The sequence below is a fragment of the Microtus ochrogaster genome, chromosome 5 (assembly GCF_000317375.1).
Source record: "Microtus ochrogaster isolate Prairie Vole_2 chromosome 5, MicOch1.0, whole genome shotgun sequence".
Classification (NCBI taxonomy): domain Eukaryota; kingdom Metazoa; phylum Chordata; class Mammalia; order Rodentia; family Cricetidae; genus Microtus; species Microtus ochrogaster.
In genome coordinates, this window is record NC_022012.1 from 56,370,223 (window position 1) to 56,391,719 (window position 21,497).

General features: G+C 44.4%; 1 protein-coding gene across 1 annotated transcript in view; it reads right to left on the reverse strand.

Moving 5' to 3' along the window:
• The window catches only part of Sh3bgrl2 (SH3 domain binding glutamate rich protein like 2), a 56,947-nt gene extending 48,365 nt beyond the window's left edge, over positions 1–8,582 (reverse strand). The window contains exon 1 of the mRNA XM_005347559.3: positions 8,416–8,582. Within this exon, the coding sequence (XP_005347616.1) occupies positions 8,416–8,460 (45 nt within the window). The 5' untranslated portion in view covers positions 8,461–8,582. The remainder of the gene's footprint in view (positions 1–8,415) is intronic.
• Positions 8,583–21,497: the final 12,915 nt, after the last annotated feature.

Consider the following 21,497-nt stretch of genomic DNA (forward strand, 5'->3'; position numbering starts at 1 on the left):
GAGGCCTGAAATGCGGCTTCCCAGCCTACTGCACAGCTGTCCTGGGTCCAGAAAGGAAGCATTTAAGAAATTGCTTTTCTGAGTTTGATTTCTTTTTTTAGAGTTTGAGGGGAGAAAAGCAACCTATCATACAAGAGATAACACTCCTAACTCTTCAAATTATGACAGCCAGTTCCTAAGTCAGCAGCAGATGCCAGAGGGAACAGGCAGATAAGCCTATTAAGGGAGGAGACAGGGAAGCTGCTGGCACACAGATTACTCAGTAGCTAGCTAGTTCAGGCTGCCGATCTCTTCTCCCTTCATCCCCCACCTCTCCAAACACCAGTCACCCCTAAAACTTAGGCCATAGCACTTTCTGATCACTGTCCAAAAACCACTAGCCATAAAGCCCAATGGCAAATTTTCCTTTTTGTTGTTGTTTTTGTTTTTTGAGACAACGTTTCTCCATGTTAACAGCCCTGGTTGTCCTGGAACTCGCTATGTGGTCTCGAACTCACAGAGATCTGCCTACCTCTGTCCCTTGAGTGCTGGGATTAAAGGTGAGTGCTTCCTGATTCTTAAACCACAACTAGAAAGAACACACACACACCCTCCACCAGGGCAAATGTTAATTTCCCATTTTACATATGTATTAGTCCATTTTTTTTTCTTTTAGCTTTGGAGGCTTAAAGTTCAACTTCAGGCTGGTCCAACAGCTCAGTGTCCTGTAATGATGTCACTCTGACACATCATGGCAGACTAGAGAGGATTCATAGGCCAAACACAGGAAGTCACAGCTCATGAACAAACTGTGGTCCCAACTACCTTCATCCCTTCCTAAGGCAGCCCCCAAAATGGTCATTTAAACCTTCCCCACTAAGCCCCATCCCCTCCTGCAATCTTTGGGAGATAAATCCCATTCCAAACCACAACAAGGCACAGAGGCAGATTTTCACTAAATTTCTAATTTGGGAAGTTAAAGTCCTCTTCTGCATAATAGATAAGCAACATAAAGTTAATCCAAGAAAAGTAGTGAATACAGAACGTGACTTAAATCAGAATGCAAGTGTTCTCTGCAGCTACAGTAACCCTAATCCCAGGAAATCAGTCTCACCAAAAGACTGCCAAGGCCCAGGAGGGTCCCCTTCCAGCTCAGAGTTACCAACCAGCCATTTTGCTGTTGTTTTTTCCAGGTGTTCTAAAGATCATTTTAAAATCTGGATTTGAAAGACAGAGTAATTAGTTGGAAGACAAATAAATGGGCTTTTTGTCATGTATTTCTATTAGAAAGGGGGGTAAAGAAGGATTTTTGCATAGAGAAGCTAATCTAGAATTTGATAAATTAAAAACAAACGCCCAACACATAAATGGGACAGGGTACGTGGGAGAGTGAGTGGGGACATGGTTTCTTCCCAAGCCTCCAGGACTGTAATGGATCTGCATGTTCTGTGTGTGGTCAGACAGTCACTTGCTTCTCATTTTTAAACATTTTAATTTATTATCTGACAATTTTATACATGTATTACTATATTTGATCATAGGCATCCTCTAGGACCCTCACTTTTCCTCTCTTGCTCCTGCTGGACTCCTTCTTCTTCCTAAGGAGTTCTCTTCCTGCTTGTGTGTGTGTGTGTGTGCGCGCGCGCGCGCGCGCATATCAGCATATGTGTATGCTGTGTGTGAGATATGTGTATATGTGTGTATGGTGTGCATGCACGTGTATGTGTGAATGTGTGCATATGTTTCACTGAGTTTTATAAGGGTTTCCTGAATGAACAGGTGGGAGATTATTTGCCAAAGCACGGGCCTCAAGCCTGCAGAAGACGTCCCCCTCCCCTCTAAGAGTACACTGCATTTTTAGAAACTAACTTTTGGCATGTGAGTCATTTCTTGATCTCATTTTCAAAACCTACATTTCAAAATATAATACTTAACATTTCTGTATATGTAATTATCAGTAAATCAGGCCAATTTTTAATTTTAAGCAGAAAGACCTCTTGGTAAATATAGACTTTCTATTCTATCATGTTGTTCTAATCCAAGAAAAGTGTAACTCATTTCAAAACTTTTTATAAACTAAGCGTTAAAAAACCTAAATAGGAGCTAGCACTGTGAGGGAGACAGTATAAAGTAGGAAAGAGCTTCTCTGAACACAGAAGAATCTGAGTTTGCAGACAAGAGGAGACAGGCTGATCTCTGGCCCTCCCTGGCCAAGCTAGCCAATCAGTGAGCTCCAAGTTCAGGAAGAGCGCCTCTCGCAAAAAGGAAGGTGAAGAGTGATAAAAACAGACACCCAACATCGACCTGGGGCCTCAACACATGCACACGTGCACACACACGCACACACACACACACACACACACACACACACACACACACACACACACCACATTCACATGAAGACATTCCATTTTCTTAGGAGCTCACACCACTTCACAACGGACTCTTGAGTCTTTTTCACGACAGTAGCCCTCCTTTTCTGTGTTTCATTTTTAAAAACAAAACAGAATATCCATGTAGTCTTACATTCTGCCTGAGGTATGGAAACCACCCTGAACTTCATATCACAAATACTTGCCAAGATGTAGCTTACCCAGATGGTTTGAAATGTTGACTCAAAATATCTAAACATGAGAGGGAGGGGGAGGGGAGTAGGGGAGGGGAAGGGAAAGAGGCGGCGGAGGCGGGGAGGAGGCAGAAATTTTTAATAAAAAATAAAAAAAAATCTAAACACAAATGGATAAAAAGAAGTCCCTAATTTCACAAAGGAATCCATGTTGGTGATTATACTCATATTGGCGAATTTTAATGTTTTTGTAGAAAGGAGAGAAATGTCAAAATTGGGAAACATTGACATGTACCAGAAGAATTGAGGTCAGAACTTCCCTTCTAATGGTAATAAATTAAAAAAGGTTAGCCCCTCCTAGCAGCAAACCCCACACAGACTCCATGTCCAACAATTTGCTATTGACCTGCTAACTTAAAAGTGAAGAAACCCACCCAGAACCTTTCCAGCTAAAGAGAAAATTCTACTCTCAGTCTGTTTACTTCAACCCTCAGACTGGACATGGCTCTAGCTTCTATTACATGCACCTCAAAGATACCCAAATACCAACTTTTGGTACCTGTGAATGTGACCTTATTTGGAAGCCGGATCCTTGCAGTTGTTCCTTAGGATGAGGTCATTGGAGTAGGCTTTACTACAATAAGCCTAGATGAGAGTGGGGGTTCTGAACACCCAAGACGGACACAGACATGCACACAAGGAGAATGCCACATGAACACAAAGGCTATCAGGGCAAGCCAAAACATGCCTATGGTTGCCAGCAGATGATCTCAGATGGTAACACCTGGATCTCCAACTTCCAGCAGCAAGAAGACTCAGACCTATTTGTGATTTCTAAGCCCCGCAGTTCTAGGAAACAAACGCAGTTTCTACTTACCTCCATGTCTTTGGGCGCTCGGGTTATTCCTGCCTCTTCTGATCACTTCTTGCACAACCTCATCCTGAAGCCTCTTCCTCATTTCTCCCCACTGCCCTGCAGCAGCACTGTCTCCAGCCAGGGAACCACTGACCCATAGGGAAGCCCTTTGCACAGATAAACCTACAAACTGCAGGACGGATGTCAGCTTCCCTGGTGCACACACCCCCTCAGAGTACAATGTACCTAAGGACAGACAGCACAGGGAGAATTGCTGCTCTAGAAGCTTAGGGGCCAGCTGTCATCCAGGGCTTGACGACAGGTCAGGGCACCAGCTGAACATGATCTGGTTTGGGTCAGTTCTCTTCCACCTCTTCATCTGCAACATGGCAATGACTATCCTACCAGAGGACAGTGATGATAAGTCAAGAATCCAGAGCCCAAGAGTCTACTTGCTCCTATCAGAGTCAAGCAACTCAGCAGAGAATCCTGTTACTGTGTATGTCACCTCCTGACGTCGCTGCTTCTGAACTCTTTTCTAAGGCTTTCTTACAGAAGAGCTTTACTGAATAAACTCCACAGGGTAGCAACAGCGTGAACTGGTAATTGCATGGTAAAATAATAACCAGTTATGCACAGCAGCAAGGACATACTGCACAGCTGCAAAGCAATGCAACTCTGAACAGCAGTTGTCTGTCCTCCCCCTTCACGCCCACCCTCACCTTAACTCAGGGCTGCAGCGAGCCCTCCACTTCTGGCTTTCCTTCCATTGTTTGAATCTCCTTTGTTCCCAGATGGTGACTGTTCAGCATTCGGAGAAGTGGAATACACTACCCTCTAGCCCATTTCCCCAATTCATGAAAACAGGCCTCTAGCCACTGTAATGAGTTTTCTCTGCCCTTCCAACCAGCTCCCAAATAACGGCACGGATACTTATTAATAATGAAAGCTCAGCCTTAGCTTAGGCTTGTCTCTAACTAGCTCTTATAACTTAAATTATCCCATTTCTAAAAATCTACATGCTGTTATGTGGCTTGTGGCTTTTACCTCTTCTCCTGCAAGTCCTGTTTTCTCTGCACCTGGCTAGCGACTCCCACTTTCTTCTTCCCAGAGCTCTCTCTGTCCAGAAGTCCTGCCTATACCTCCTGCCCATCTCATTGAACTTTTTATTAAGCCAATCACAATAACATATCTTTACACAATGTAATCAAATATCACGCAACAAGCCACCATCAGTCCCCCTTGAGTGCAGTTTGCATGCTAAGTCTCCAAGCTTGATGAAGACAGCAATGATTTGGGCCATGTCTGTTTCCCTGACCATCCTAGTATGTGGCACCTAACACCACCTAACTTGGTACTAGGGTTAGGGCTCAGCGGGTAAGAGTGCTTGCTGCAGAAGTATAGGGATCTGGGTTTGAACTGCCATACCTTCCTAAAGAGCCAGGGGAAGCCTTGCACACACCTCTAATCCCAGTGCTTTGGGCAGCAGAGATAGGAGAGCCCCTGGTCACCAGCCTAATGCCAAGGTCAATGAAAGACCCTGTCCTAAAGAAATAAGGGGGAGAATGCGGAGCAGGATACCTGATGTCCTCCTCGGGCCTCTGCAGGCCGGTGTGCACATATGCATGTACACATACAGCATACACGTACATAATACACACGGGAAAGAAAGAAAGCCTGGTAGTTTTCAATGTTTAAAATAAGCACATGCATCAATCAATCAATGCAGTAATCTGGCTTCCAGTTATATCTCACTGAACACTGGCTACATAGATGACATTAGGTGAAATTACTTCACCTCTGGTGAAGCTGTGTGGTTGGATTTCACTTGTATTATGTTTAGGTTCCCCTCCGACTCTCAGCTGAGTCACAGAACTTTAGCGAACAGTGAAAGATATCCATGCAAAAGCCCAGCTCTCATTGATACATTTTAATCTAAGGCAAGCAGGGAGTCTTCTAAAACCTCAGACCTGAAGTCCACCCTTGAAGGACGGTACCCTCCTAAGGACAAAAGGTTCTGGGCAGCAGACTAGCTCTAGATACTGAAAACCTCTCCACGAGCACCGTGGAGTCTGAATTCACAGGCTTCCTTTGGGTCCTCCAAAGAGGCCCACAGGGGCACCTGCCGCTCACCCCTCCTTCCCAGGCACCTCCACATCCAGCCCGAAAAATCAAAATGGTCTCGGGAAAACTATTCTCCAGCACTCCTCTCCCTGCTGGTTGCCTCCACACGCATATTTTACGATTCCAGCATATTCCCTCCGGATCTTACATCCAGCAAGGCATCCCTCCACTGCCTGGAGTATTTCTGCCTGGCAAATGTTCCCATGGAGGCATGTCCTTGAGCTTCAGGTTATTACTGGAGGGTCGACCTTTCCTAGTGGGCGCCCCCACCTGGTCTGTGCCCTCCTCAAGAACAGAGACCACACCCTCTATTCTCCTAGGATAGAGATGGGCAGGGCACAGACAGACCAAAGCAAATTCTGTTAAATACATTAATGAAAAAAATTAAAGTCACATTAACCTATTCCCGGACAAAGGTTACTAAGACCTCGGCTCTCAGGTACACAGGCACAATAAATTAGAAATTTAAATAGCATTTCTATGGATCTATTTTCTTAGAGCTGAATAAAATGCCCTTACTATAACAGCAACACGGATGGTATAATGTGGTATAATTCTATTTCCTAGTAACAGCGGGCTTCGCCTGGAGCTGGGGAGGATGAACAGGCTCTCAGCCCTTCGTGTTAGTCATCCCTACTGCTGAAGTTCCAATGCTCAAGGGAACCAGGAGACAGGAGGATTTTTTCCCCTAAACAGAATGCTTAAAGATCCTGCCAACTGGGTTTACTTAGCTGGATCTAATTCTGGTCACATTCCTTCCTTGTGATTTAATACACGATGGCTAAAACCAAGCTGACTTGGGAATACTCTGTTTGCCCTTCCATATACTTGCTGGTCACTGATGGGAACAGAATAAATCAGTGCCAACAGTCAACCCGACACTGCCAAAAGGAAAACACAGCGTTCCAAGAAACCCTTAATAGAGTTTAACGTTGTAAGTATCATTAGCCTCCCCTACCGAGAGTTCACCTACACACTTTTGTTATAGCCAAAGAAATCAATAACCTTGCAGATAAGCATAAACTTTATACAATGTAAAATACCAATATCAAAGAAAAACTAAACTGTATATGAAGTCGGAGATAATGCTACAAAATGAGGAAACTCGGTGAGTATTTCTGAGACTTGAAAAGAGTAAGTTTTCAAAGAGCAGACTGAAATGAACAATTAGTGTTTGCAGGCTGTGTCTGTGTGGTGGTTGGATGTAACCTTCCAATCAACTGAAACCACAGCAGACCACGGGGATCCGAGACGCTGTAAAAAAGGCAAAGTGGAAAACTCCACTTTGAAGCTAACCAGTATACTTGTTCAAATGACATAAGCTGTTAGGAGCATTCACCTTTATTTACTCCACTGACAGAATCAAAGCATTTTAACAGTGCGGCACAACCACAGTGCATCAGCATCCTTCATGGTACGGGAGAGGCCCGAGCTGGGGCACTGCCGGCCCCTACTACAGTACTCAGGGCACTGCCAACCCCTCTCCTCAATTCAAACCATTAAAACTAAAACTTAAGTCAGTAAATATATATGCACTCATGAGCTTGATGAAAGCAGGATACAGGATGCAGAGCCAGTCTTGATTCAGGATGGTTAAGACAGGTGACTTTCCCAATCCAACCTCAGATCGACACGATAGTACATCCCTTCCACAATTGACAAACTGTTTTTGAAATAATTACTGAAGCAGGCGACTTTATGGTAAGGCCAAAAGCTCCACAATAAGGATTACATTCAAATAAATCTATCTGGGAGGTACTAAGTGTTTCAGGAGGCTCGGCTTTAACGGGGGAAAAAATCTGTAGAAGTCACCTATGACTAAGCAATGGCAAAAATAAATAAATAAATAAAATTGGAAATGTGAGGAGTTTGAGGACCACAAATGCCTACACATACAGGTAAGCTAGCATTTTCCATCTATTGTGTCTAGTGAAAATGGGGAGTCCTTGTGGTAAAAAAAAAAAAAGTGGGGGGAGGTTAAATTAAAAGTTTCACTGATGTACAGGGATTTTTCAAGCAGTATTTTATTCTACCTCTATCCCACCTACTTATATTCTAGGACAATCACTCTGTCTACTGGGCCGGCAACCGGCCAGACTAAGCTTTAAACAATCATTCTTGCACTTCCTTCTTTATCTGATTAAGTATCTCACAGAGTAGACTTTTAGAGCGGTAATCTAATTCTTAACTAAGGAAATCAAGACTTAATAATCACGTAGAACACATGAGCTATGTGCATCTCAGTCATATGCATTTTTCCTTAAAGTATGACAACTCTAGCAATTTAATTTTCCTTAAAAAAAAGAAAGAAAACTTTCTTAAAGAATTCAACACTCTACAAGCAGAATAGCTAAAAATAGAAAACACAATTTATAGATTCCTAAAATGAAATTAACCACAGCATGGGGGGGGGGACACATGAACACAGGTTTAATTACAAATGTACAAGTATTTGTAGCACCCTAGGCTAAAAAGCGACAATTAAAACCATTAACTCTGACCTAACAGGACTTGCGTGGTTTACTGTTCTCTTTGCTCAGGTGTAGAACTAAAGAAATGGACTTGCTGGGGACGAGAGGGTGGGCGAGCAAGTCCTTTAAACGTGTTTCCTTCAGACGCCAGGTCAGCAAATCAAAGTAGTCTAAACTCCCATAAAAAACCATAAACCGACACAATGTCCCAAGTAGGGAACCTATAAACTCGGGAAAGGGGCCCCTGGAGCCGACAGCTGCGGCAGGGGACTGGCTCTCCTGCTTCCCCCTCGCCAGCTGCCAGCGCAGGCAGTGCGATCGCTGCGCGTCCACCGGGTCCGAGCCTGGCGGTCACCTGCCCGCGCGTCTCCCACGGGCGCACGCGCCGCGCGCGTCTGCCGCGATCCCGCCCCGCTCACCGCCACGAAGCCCGAGGACGAGGCGACGAACACGCGGACCACCATCCTCTCGCTGCGCCAGGGACCGCCGCTGACGAGGACGCAGAAGCGGAACGCGGCCGAGGCTACAGCCGACCCGCGACCTTCGGAGAGGACCAGGGGAACGCGTCTAGCTCCCGCCGCTCCGCGGATGAAAGCCCAGCGCCTCCGCCGCGGGCTGAGCAGGAGGCGGGGTGGGGCCCGGCGGCCGCGGGACCTGATGGGAGTTGTAGTTTTCGTGGCGCCCACCGTGACAAGGCTCTACGGTCCCTCCTGCCCGACCTGCTTCTTGTGAATTAATCGTACATTAATCGACTTCTGGAGGATCCAGAGGCTTGAGAAGCTACGTGGTGGGAAGTCAGAGTACAAGGGAGAAGCAAATTAGACAAAGGGCTGGGTTCAGAGTCCAAGCTTGGGCTTTGTATGCTGAAGAGCCGGGTGGAGCTGGGAGCTGCTGAGACCCACTGTTTGAAAGCAGCCTTGCCTTAGAGTCCTGGGCTGGCTCATGGTTCTAACAGGTGGTGGAAGTGGTTTGAGCTGTTTTTTATTTTGTTTTGTTTTGTTACCTGTAGTTCAGGAAACTGTGGAAACATGATTTTTTTTTCTCATGAAAGTGGTTTTAATGTGTAGGCCAGGCTATCCTAGAACTCACTACCCTCCTTCTTCTGCCTCCCTAGTACTGGGATTACAAGCAGGCATCACCTTAGGTAAATGAAAGAGGCTTTCATCTTTATTCTAAAGACACTGAACATTGGAAACCCAGATGAGAACATGGTATTTTATTTTTCTCAGCAAAACTGTAATTGTAGTAGAAAAAATAAGTACTGAGAGCAATGAAAATCCCCCTATCAACACTGGGAATCAGAAGCCACCCATTCCACCCCCTACCCTACACAATGGCTTTGCTTCTATGCCCCTACTGATATTTACAGCTGAGCCAAATCTGTGCCTTTTTGAAAATCACTGTGCATTCCAGCGCAGTATCCCAGGAGGATACCGTTAAAGGGAAAGCTTCCGTGTGGTGGCTAGGTGGCTAACAGGTTACGAATATTCTTCAGCAGGTTGTTTTTACTTGGCTAATGCCCAAGCTGCTCAGTACTGTATTTACTTTCTTCCTTTCATTAGGGGACTTCAGCAGAGCTCAGGGACCGCTGTTAATTAATTCTAGAGAGAAGGAAATGGCCTGATAGAAGTCTCCCTCGTTTCCGAGTTTCTGGCACAAATAGTTGCTGCCGGATGGATTTTTTTTAAGTTTATTAATATTTCGAGTTTCTAACCTTTCTTGTCACTTATGTTTTAAGAGATCTTATTTACTTTTATTTATTTGTTTATTTTGTGTGCATGCACATCGTTCAGCACAGCACATTTGTGGAGGTCAGAGGACAACTGTGGGAATCTCTCCTTCCACTATGTGAGCCAGGATTAGTAGCAAGTGTCTTCACCCACTAAACCATCCCACCCGCCCTCCTATTGCTTGTCTTAATCCACTTTGTCAAAGACCTTTTTAAATTTAGTAGAGTAAGAGAACATAGTCTTTTTTTTTAATGTTTATTTATTATGTATACAATATTCTGTCTGTGTGTATGCCTGCAGGCCAGAAGAGGGCACCAGACCTCATTACAGATGGTTGTGAGCCACCATGTGGTTGCTGGGAATTGAACTCAGGACCTTTGGAAGAGCAGGCAATGCTCTTAACCTCTGAGCCATCTCTCCAGCCCGAGAGCATACAGTCTTGATTGGGCTTTATTTCTTTTTAATGTCAAAAACATCATATGTAAGTTCTGTGGTAGTTAATTACACATTGTAAATGTTCTTTAACTTTGCTCTCACAAACATGGAAATGCATGCTTATGAAATATGAAATAATTCCATACAAGTAGATACATATTTCCTGGATAAGTATGGGTCTTTACAAAAGGCACTGTTTTCTGCAGTGTGGAATTAATGCAGCAGTGAAGATAAAAAGCTTAACCAGGGAACTCAGAACCACTCTGAGCAAAATGGATAAAAAAACAAATTGACTAAGTCATTTCCTCCATCAGCATGTTGGAACTGGGACGGGGAAAGTCAGGCAGCATGAAGTTGTGACAAGGAACTCACAGCTTTGAGAAGCTGTGTTAGTCATCTTCCTGTTATTGTGACCAATCACCTGGGACAGCTTACCAAGGGGAAGGAGAGGTCAGCACATGTGGTGTCGTTGGCCTGTTACCCCACCACTTGGAAGACCAAAGCAGGAGAAGGTGAGGCCACTCCCAAGCAAAAGAAGAGAAAGGGGTCTGGAACTCAGTGTGCCTCCAAGGTCATGCCCATCGTGACTTAGCTCCCCTCCATTATGCCTCGTACACTAAAAGTCCCACCAAGTCCTTCTGTTCTTGTAGAGCCTCCGCTGAGCAAAGTGGAGACCAAGCCTTCAGTGTAGTGCATTAGCCTCTGGGAAATGTCCACAATGCTAGTTGAAACTGAAGTCACGTCTGGTTGTCTGGTTCACAAGAACCCAGAGAAGCTAAAGGAGCAGGCCAGTAAGAAGGGGATAGTAAAGCAGATGGGGAAGGACAGATGCTTCAGAAAACCACCCTGGCAGTGCTGTAAGTTAGGGGGTCCTCAACCTACAACCTGTCAAACTGGCCATCTGTCCATTTTACAAATAAAGTTCCATTGGCTCACGTTCCACATATTTTACGGCAGAAAATATGTGGTCCTCCTGGTATGAGGTTCTCACTGCCTGCCCTTTACAGGGAAAGCTTGCCAGTTCATTTCTGGTTTAACCTGTTCTGCTATCACTGACTGGAGGGCGATGTCACAGCTCTGTCTATATCATAAATTCTCTGACTTGCTCAAGCCTTCACAAATGGCTTTTGTTTTGCACGAAGGCAAGAACCCAAATGATTTCGCACTTAATCTGTAACATTTCAAGGACTATTTGAAGATTTTTGTCATAATAACTCTGGGGTTTTTTTTCTCACCTTGGTTTAAAAAAATTGATTTCTAGAAATTATATATGACACAAAATATATTCTCACACCAGGAACCAAGTAAGGAAGTAGAGACCCAGAGTTAGAAAACAAACTGGAGTGATGCCTTGGAGCTACTTAGATTCTGATCTGCAGATAGAGCAGGCAGGCAAACCTTGATAACAAGACTCAGTGGGTCAGAGTTGCTGCCCTGTCCAGTTGGGCTTGATCTCGCCCAGAAATCATACTACACCATCTGCCAAGACCCTTAGCTTTTCAGGGAGAAAACCAGGGGCCCTTTAACTCTATAAGGAAATTGATGGATCCTTTCTCAAAAAGAAATGTTCTTAATGGTGTGTCCGAAATCAGAATGAGACTACAAAGAAAGTGATAACTAATCACAAAAAGTTACCAGATTTTCAGCACACATTGGTACGGGTGTGTGCCTCCTCCTAACTGCGCTCAGGAAAAAGATCTACTGTCAGATCACAGAGCTGCCCTGGGTTCAAAGTAATGATGGGGAAAAATTTAAGACATTTACAACAATCTGAAAACATGAATATATTGTGACTTCTACTGGTAACAAGCCACGTGTATTGTTACTACAGACTGCTCAGATGCAGGAGACAAGAAACTGGTGACTTTTAGTTAGCAATCGATGACAATACAAAGATGTGATTTTTTTTTTCTTCAGTCATGTTTATGAACCTTCTAACTTCCACCTATAAGGCCCTTAGGCTAGGATGGGAAGAGGCTCCAGGTTGAGAAGTACTGGTATCTGCCTATATTCAAATGTGAAAAGCAAGAGAATTGGGAAGGAACAAGGTGTTGAAAAGCACGGAGCAAAGCACAATCAGAACAGCATGAAAGGGAGACTACAGTAGCACAGAACCCAGAGAGGTTCAAGTTTCAGAAAGGTGACAGTAGCTGAGGGGTAGCCAACAGCTAAAGGAAACAGACCGCTGGCAATCACACTCAACTGCCATGTCACGGATGTTTGGGCCGCACTTCTGTTTTGGCCCAGGATGACCTAGTGCAGCTTGAATCCCACTTATGGAATAGATGGCAGGGCTCGACAATACACCCCTGCGTCCCAGGTCCTCCTTCAGGATGTTGCAGGCAGGATGTTGGAAACGTAGAAATGTGATGAAAGCTGTATGATGCCTTGAGAAGGGAATGAGAAGCCTTGTGTAAGCCGGGACAATAACAGATGTAAAACAATGGACAAGGAGAGGAAGCTGGTCCATGGTGGAAGCCACTGTGACTAAGAGAGACACGAACTAAGAGACAGCCATGGCCACACTCCCACCCTTCATTTGCATGGACCCATGTCTGTCAATTCCTACCCATAAATTGCTGCTGAAATAGTCTGACTTTTCAAAGTTGTCTTGATCCTTACTGACGCCCTGAGACTAAACCATCTGCCTGTAACTCCACCCTCCTCTGCCTTCATCGGGTGCTATGAACACACCCCCACACAGACATACAGATACACACAACTAGAGATAAAACTAATCCCTGAAAATTGATAATTGCTTAAATAGTTCTAGGCAACACAGATTATAGAAATTTCTAGTACTAAATTTTAGTTGCTAATTTACTCTCTTGTAAACAATTGCCATGTTATAATAAGCATTACATTTTGCATTTAGGTCCTAGTTGAATTCAGAAACTATTTTTTGACTCTTCGGAAATACGTTAATGATTTTTCTGAATTCAATTTAACTTCTCATTATTCCAGGCTTATAAGGCCATTTGTGACTATTGCAATAGCAAACGTGTAAGAAGATGTTTATATAGAGACATAATTATAGAAAAATCAAAGTGTTGTAGCAATTATCTTTTATTGTTTTCATGAAGTTTTGAAAGACCTACGAGATGAGGACTATGAACATTTGGTGTTAGTCCTTTTTTTTTTCTTTAATCCAGAGTCTCATATAGCCTGGCTAGTTTCAAAGGGATCCTCTTGTCTCCAGTCTTCCCAGTGTTAGCATTTCACAAATGCACACTATTCCTGTCCTTTTGTGTGTGTGTGTGTGTGTGTGTGTGTGTGTGTGTGTGTGTGTGTGCGCGCGCGCTTTTTAATACCAGAAGACGTAATTTATGGAAAGAATAGCAAGGTCTTCTTTTAATTCCTCAACTCTTTCCTAAAAGTAAACCCAAGGGTAAATTAGAACAAAGAACAATTTAACATAAGTTCATCATTCCTTCTCGGTCCTTAGCCTCTACCTCTCCCCAATCATTCAGAGGCAGCTTAAACTGCAGGTACCACTGTGCTCTGCCCAATACGCCCTGCTTTGCAGCCAGAGCTTTGGGGTTAAAACAGCATCCTTCAAAGGGAACCCGTTTCTGTACCATGTGGTTGGAATTCCTTTAACACCGAAGTCTGAGGAAGGGTTCTTTCTTCGGGAGTGTAGCTCACCAATGCTGAGCAGCTTTGCTCTCACCAGGTGTCACTGAGTCCTTGACAAGATGAAACACTCATTAATGGAAGGCAGGCCATCTGGTGCTAATCTCTCTCTCTCTCGCAACTCAGACATATTTGGAAAATTTATTAAATTCTTCAGAGAACAACATAGTAAAAGAAATGCATTGCCGTTGTGTTCAGTTTACCTTCGCTGGAAATAGATCACTTTTAAAAGCCCCCTCAGTTTAGTTCGAATTATTTGTCGCCTATCTGCTCTCCGTCAGAAACCCATTAGACTCCTCCCTTCAGCAAGTTGGAATAATTTTCAGGTCTGGAAAAATGTTAATAGTGTTTCTGCTTTCTTATCTAAAATGTGAGCCGTCTGCGATTCCCTTGAAGAGAATCTTTGTAATATGGGCAAAAGTTACCAGCAGAAAAGTCAAAGTTTGAGTGTCTCTAAGGCCCCCAGTGTCTGCTTCCTTCTGTTTGCTGTTAGGAGTAGCTTAGGTGGGTGTGTCCGCCTGCCTGTGAGGCAAGGTCAGGGGAAGGCCAGTGCTGGAGACATTTTTCAGTACTGAGGAGCAACCTGTCACTCTTTAAAGATTTCTCTGTTTCCCTCAGTCCATCTCTGTTCCACATCATTTCACTTGGCCAAACCTGACAAACTTCCAGCAACAGTAGTGACACTGAGTTGTTTCATTCAAAGAAGTAACAATATGTACAGGAAGATGCAAAGAGCAGGACTTTACTGCTCATGGCTCTGCAGCCTGGAAGGATCCAATTAGAGCACCAGGAGCTTCGGTGTCCAGTGAAGGCCTGTTTCCTGCCTCATAATGTGGTTCTGTTACGTTGAACTCATAAAGAAAGGGCTTATTAGCTGCTCAGGGAACAATGATTACAACCATTTGCTCCTCTTCCTTTTCTTCCTCCTCTTCCTCTTCCTTTTCTTCTGCCAGTCAGGAGAGTAGACAGTCCACTGGTGATGTCCTTGCTCCATCCGAGACTGACTTCTGGCCTCCATATGCACTGGCACAGGCTTTAATTTAATCTGCACTTTAACTGCCCGTCTCCAAACACAGTCACCTCTAAAGTGCTGCAAGTTGAGAATTCCAACATGTGAATTAGGGGGCGGGGTCACAACTCTCCCCATTACAGTGAGTGTTTAAGATGAGTTAGCGATTAGAGGTTCCCTGAGTCCGTTCTTTGTGTCTACAGTGAAGTGCCTGACGCTGGGTCATTTTCAGGAAAAGATCACAGGTCTGAGTTCCACAGCATCCATTGCACCAGCTCTGCTAAGACCCCTTGGCGGATGGCACCATAGTAGCAGAAGATGGAGCAGGAGAATTCATGGTAAAACGGGCCCCGAAGAGGCAGGTCTTCCAGGATCCCTTCATAACACACGGCTCCAAGAACTCTACCACTGAGCGACATTCCCAGCCCAGTCTCCCAACAGTCCATCCCTCAATACTGCCTCCCTGAAATCTAGCACATGAATCCTTGGAGGAGAACCCAGCCTGGTAAGCCAGAGCGATGTGGTGCTAACACGGGTTGTCTTTAAGACCAGCACAGACTCTGAGTTCAGCTGCTTTTGTTGCCTTTTTAAATCTTTTGCAAGGATTATTGTTTACAGCTCTATGACTATGATTCTGAGAAAGCTACAGACTCTCATCACATGTCAATTTCTGTCACTGTAATAAAACAATAAACTGATACTTCCCAATTAAAAAAATGAAGCACCCTAAAAAAACAAAAATAAAACCCAAAGTCAGCATTAAACTCCTAGCGAGGGTGCAAGGGAACACGGCAGGAAGAGGAAAGCGGGGGAGTTGTGCGCTGTAGGCTTTGGAGGAGAGCATGGAAAAGTCACGGAGCACTGATAAACATGCTCTGAATGCTATTCTGTGGAATAGGAAACATTTGCTTTGAAAATGGGCATTTCGGCTTCACCATGCATCGAACTTCAAAACATCAGGGAAATTCTGTGGGTCTTTGTCTGTTTTTGAAGTTATCTTAAGGATAGGCTAACAGGAAAAAGTTTTGTACTTGTGTCTGTTAGTGGCCACGTCAAAGCCCCAGCCCTCATCCATTCCGTGTAAATAGAGCACAGCCCTGTGGTTAAAAAGGGGGGGGGGGGGAGCAGAGCAGAGGCAGCTGGGTCCTATCTGTCCTCATCTCCTCCAAGGGTAAGTGGGCCTGGCAGGCAGCATCCTGGAGGCCTAGGCTGTACCTGGCATTTCCTGCTCAGCCCATCTGGAAAGCTTTAGCTGGAGTCCAAGCCTCAGAGGTCTGAGGGGACAAGAGAGGGTAAATAAAAGTCAAGGGCCCACAGCAAAGTGGTACAAGCTGAGCTGCTTTGTTCAGAGACTAGCAAGGGTACTGAACTCCTGAGCACTGGTGTAATGTCAAAGGGACAGGCATGTGCTGCTAAAAACACACATAAACGTGAAAAAGAAAGAAGAAAAGGTGGGAGGGAGGGAAGGAGGGAGGGAGGGAGGAAAGAAATTAATGATGGAAAACAAAGATTTAAGGGTCTTTTCTATGTGTAATCTATGCAAACATCAGGAAGAAGGGCAGATAAGGGGATTTGGTGACCCTAAGTCTGTCAGTGAGCTACTGGCATGAGCTTTAGATTTAATGAGGAAGAGTTAGTTGTAACAGGGGCCACAGGTACATAAAATGAAGCTGCCTTGGTTAAAATGCTTCTGATGATCTCTGGTTTGGGTCATCAAAGTGGTCTATCACTGTCCTCAATTGGGTAGAGCAATCTAGTTACTGTGAGGTGATCACTTCTGCTCCAGGAACCTGTCTCTCCAGCAGAGAAAATTTCCCTCATTGTAGGCATGTTCTGTCTTATAAGGCTTCAGTGTTGTAATAGGAGCGGTGGGGCTGAGTCCCCAGAACCCCGGCTGCCTGCTAGCTTATGCCCCGAAATAATTACATGGACACTGTATTCTTTTAAACACTGCTTGGCCCATTAGCTCTAGCCCTTACTGGCTAATTCTGATATCCTGATCAACCCATCTCTAATAAACTGTGTAGCATTGGTCTTACTGGGAAAGATTCAGCATGTCTGACCTGGCGGCTTGCTTCATCATGTGCATCTGCACGGGAGAGGGGAGCATATCGTCTCTGAGCTCACTTCCTCTTCCTCCCAGCATTCTGTTCTCTTTACTCCACCCACCTATGTTCTAACCAATAAAATGGGCCAAGGCAGTTTCTTTATTTTTTAACCAATGACCTTCCTCCATCACTTCAGAGTTTTTGCAATCTAAGGTTTGTATCAGTTTTTTTTCTTTTAGTTTTTGAGACAGAGTTTTGTAGAAGGAGCAGCAGGCTGCATCCTGCCACCTGTCTAGCTTTACCAGAAATAATTACATGGAAACTGTGTTTATTTAAACACTGCCTGGCACATTAGTTTCAGCCTCTTATTGGCTAATTCTCACATCTTGCTTTAACCCATATTTAGTAATCTGTGTAGCACCACGAGGTGGTGGCTTACCAGGAAAGAGCCTAACCTGCGTCCGTCTTAGGTCAGAGAATCATGGAGTCTGCTTGACTCTGCTTTCTTCCTCCCACAATTCTGTTCTGTCTTCCCCACCTACCTATGTTCTGACCTATCAGGCCAAGCAGTTTTCTTTATTAATTAACCAATGAAAGCAACAGATAGATAGAAGAACCTGCTACATCAGGGTTTCTCTGTGTAGTCTTTGTAATGATCTGTCCTGTTCCTTTTAGAGACAAGCCCACTCCCTACCCCATCTACCAAGGCGGATCTTCCTTCTGCTTCCATTGGAGTCCCTTCCTTCTCCCCCATCTCAGAGGCAGCTTCTGTCTCTCTCCCTGCTCCCCACTTCTCCCCTTCCCCCTCTATATTTCTCTTTCTCTCTCCCTGACTCTTTCTCTGCTCTTCTCCCTTCTTCCCTTCCCCTTTTTCCCTTCCCTTCCATAAAACACTAAATAAATATCCAACCTGCATGGCATGCCTATCCATCTGTCTCTCACCCGCCGAGGGCTGTGGCTCCTTATGGGACGACTGGCTGCCCCACCAAGGTCTCTCACCCACCTTGAGGGTCCCTACCAAGGCTCCCTGCCTAAACCAGCCTGCCATTTATTGTTACCATTACCTGGGACTAGCTCTGTAGACCAGGCTGGATTTAATTACAGAGATCTTTCTGCCTTTGCCTTTGCCTCCTGAGTACTGGAATTAAAGGCTTATGCCACCACTGCCCTGTATTAGAACTCTTGGCACCTTCAGCACCAAAAGGAAATGACACAAGGAAGGTAATAGGTCTTCTGTCCCCTAATAAAAGGTTTCTCAGTAAGCCAGATCAAGCCAAATTTAAAAAGTGTAACAATGGGTTTATTTGAGCAAAGCAACTCCCAGGTGATTTCTCCAGTCTCAGAGATTGAGGGTGGAGAAGACACACACTGGAACTAAAGCAGGGAGATTATATAGATTTTAGGCAAGGAGTGATAACGTATCCACAAACCAAAGCTGGGTTTGTGTCCAAGTATGGCCAAAACCTGAACATTCTAGGAGGGGAATTGGGTGACTGGCAACTTTAGGGGAGGAAACTGGACTTTTTGGTGCCTTCACTCTGTTAGGAGATTCTCTGACAGGGTGGGATTTGGAAGACAGGAATCAGGGCTTCTCTGACAAGTGCAGGAGTGAGTTAAAGGGTCCAACTGAACAGTAGGTACTACCTGTATTTCAGGATATTTGATCACACTGCAAACCCTTGAGTTTGTGTTAATTAAATAAAACCTTGGATCAGGAGGCAGAGCCAGCAACCAGTAAAGAGGGTCAGAGAGTCAGTGGGTTCCCGGAAGACAGCTGCACAGGAAGTAGTGTAAGACCCAGCCACTACAAGCTCAAAAGAAGCCCGAGTCTCAGTAGTTATCCCTAAGGCAATACCTGGTTTCAAGAAAGATCACAAACTGAGGCTACCCAGGCACCACCCAGGAACAGACCATCCAATGGAAATTCCTACCATTCTAACTGTTGTAGGTAGGATCACCTGCCAGTATATACCCATTCCTTTTCCCCAGGACACCCCTAGACAAAGGTCAGCCAGTCAGGATTGAACCCATCACCCTGAACCCTGCTAATGTAGCTTTTCTGGGTTTTGCCTTTAAATAGTGCTCTCTAGAAGGGCAGGGTACCTCCTCTTGCTTCTGTGCTGAGGTCCCTGTTGGCTTGTACACATGCATGATAATAAACCTAGCTTTTGCATTTCAGTGAGTCGGTCTCCCTGGTTACCTTTTGGGGTCCCCACAGACTGGGCACAACAGTAGTAGGGAGGGACTTCGTCTTTTTTTTGTTTGGGGGCGGTGGACGGACACTCTTGCTGGGTCTCCCAGTAAAAAGGAAGGAAGGTCATCTGGTTACTTCCCAACAACTTTAAGCTAGCAGATTTTCACCCCGACATCTGCCTCCCTAGTCTTTATTGGAAAAATAGAATGATAGAGACTTGGTTAAAAAACTACATTTGGCTGCAGAGGCAAAGACAGTTCCCGCCAAACCTTGGCCTGAGCAGCAGGCCTGTGATTGTGAAGCCGACATCAGGAGCTGAAACAGCAGTAGGTTCAGGTGCATAGAACAACATGCCTGTTTTAAAATGGATGTACCTTGGTGATTGACAAGGCCCAAATCTGTTCAGAGTTAAGCAGGAAGGGATCTGATCTGAAACAAAGAAGACGCACAGAAATGAAGACATCCATGCCAGATTTTCTTCCTGCTTTGGCTACCATGTGGGCCCAAGGGAGGTGTCAGTGGCTTATAGCAGAAGGCGCTTATTAGTTTCTATTATAATCCATGATGAAATTTTCAGGGGTGAAGTTTCAAGGTGTCTATTACTTGAGGTAAAAAAAAAAATAATGAACTTAATAGTGAATACAAACATACCAAAGAATCAAAAATGACACAATACTAATGATTATTGAATCAAAGCATTATTTTCATAATCAAACACCAAGTGAAAATTCACATGCAAAATAGAGTCAGAGATGCTATCTGGCTCCTAGAAAATAGATAGCCTATGCATTTTTTTTCTTTTCTGAATCATAGAGCAGAGCTCCCCGAAGTGACAAGGTAGTAAGTGAGGGGTGGAAAGGATATGGTGATCATCTTCTCTAACTTCAGAATGTGGCCTGAGAGGAGAGCTGGTCCCTGAACACAAAGGTTGTTAAAGCCTCTCTTGAGGCTTTGTTCTTTTTCCCAGGAGACTGAACTCCAGAACGAGAAAGACACAGATGCAAAGCTTTCCGTGCATCATGGGCAAGGCAATTAATGTCACTGAGATGTGTCTTCCTTGTCGTCAGTTAACAAGAATAGTAAGTGATTCTCACATAGCCACTATGAGAATACAGTGAGAAAAACGTATACCGAGGACTCCAAGGAGATATGCCACGCTGCCTGGCCTTATTACCGGCCCCCAGAGCCTCTGCATCCTCTCTGTATTTTTCTGCCTCTGTGGCTTTTCCTCCAGATAACCGTTTCGGCATCCTTCTCACTGGAGTGTTCAGAGGAATGCCATGTAAATGATAAGGCTTCTCGTGGGTTCTTCTGACTCTATCATCTGATAGGAGCCATGCTGGGCCATTCTGCTGAGGAAAAAAATATCGCCAGCAGCTGCTCAGGGACCTGCTGCCTTCCAAGCACAACAGAAGGAGGTGGCTACAGCCTGCATTATCATCAAATAAAACCCCAAGAAATCAGGGACGATTAGAAAACAGATTTTTTTCCTATGCAAATATAAAATATCAGAAAATATATACCCAGAAAAAAAATTGACATTTAGTATACTGTGAGCTACAACCCACACAGGAAGATCCAAAGGCTTCCGAAGTTAAAAATAATTTGTCAAATGTTTAATGAGTGTCAGGAACTAGACTAGGCACTCTGCTGGAGCATCTGCACTTAATCCTGATGACAACCCTTTGAGGGAGACCTTTCCGCTCACAAGACAATCTGAAACATAAACAGACTGGAAAGGTTTACCCTGTGCTTCTGAAGAGGATGGCACACTTCTGTGTGTGAGCCAGGGTGTCTCAGTGCAGTGTGTTTTATCCTCACGTTCATAGCCTCCACAGATCCCCTTCAGTGCCTCTCTCCACTGTACCTTGTTACCTCTCTTCCTTGAAATTGCCTGTTTTCTCTCCCTGTTACGGTTTTGCCCAACACGGTGGTTCTCAGCCTTCCTAATGCTGCGACCCTTTAGTACAGTTCCTCATGTTGTGGTGACCCCAGTCATAAAACTATCTTCATTGCTCTTTTATAACCTTAATTTTGCAACTGTTGTGAATTGTAATGCCAATATCTCATATGCAGATGGTCTTAGGTGGCTCCTATGAAAGGGTCATTTGACCCCAAAAGGCACCTTGACCCACCAGTTGAGATCCACTGGCCTAAACTATGTCAAGCCAGCTGCCAGACTGTCTTTTCATACTTGACTCAAATGTCACTTTGAATAATCTTCCTAGGTTCATCAAGTTGATTTAAATATTTTCTTTTGTGGCACCCTAAAAGTCCAAGCTAAATCCATGTCAGTATTTCTTGCATCATAAATTATTGGACTGGGATTTCCTTTAGTATCAATATTAGACTCAATTATCTTTGTATGTCTGACCTCATTCATTCCCCTACAACATTAGGTTTTTTTTTTTTTTATTTTTTTTAAATTTATTTATTTATTGAGGATTTCCGC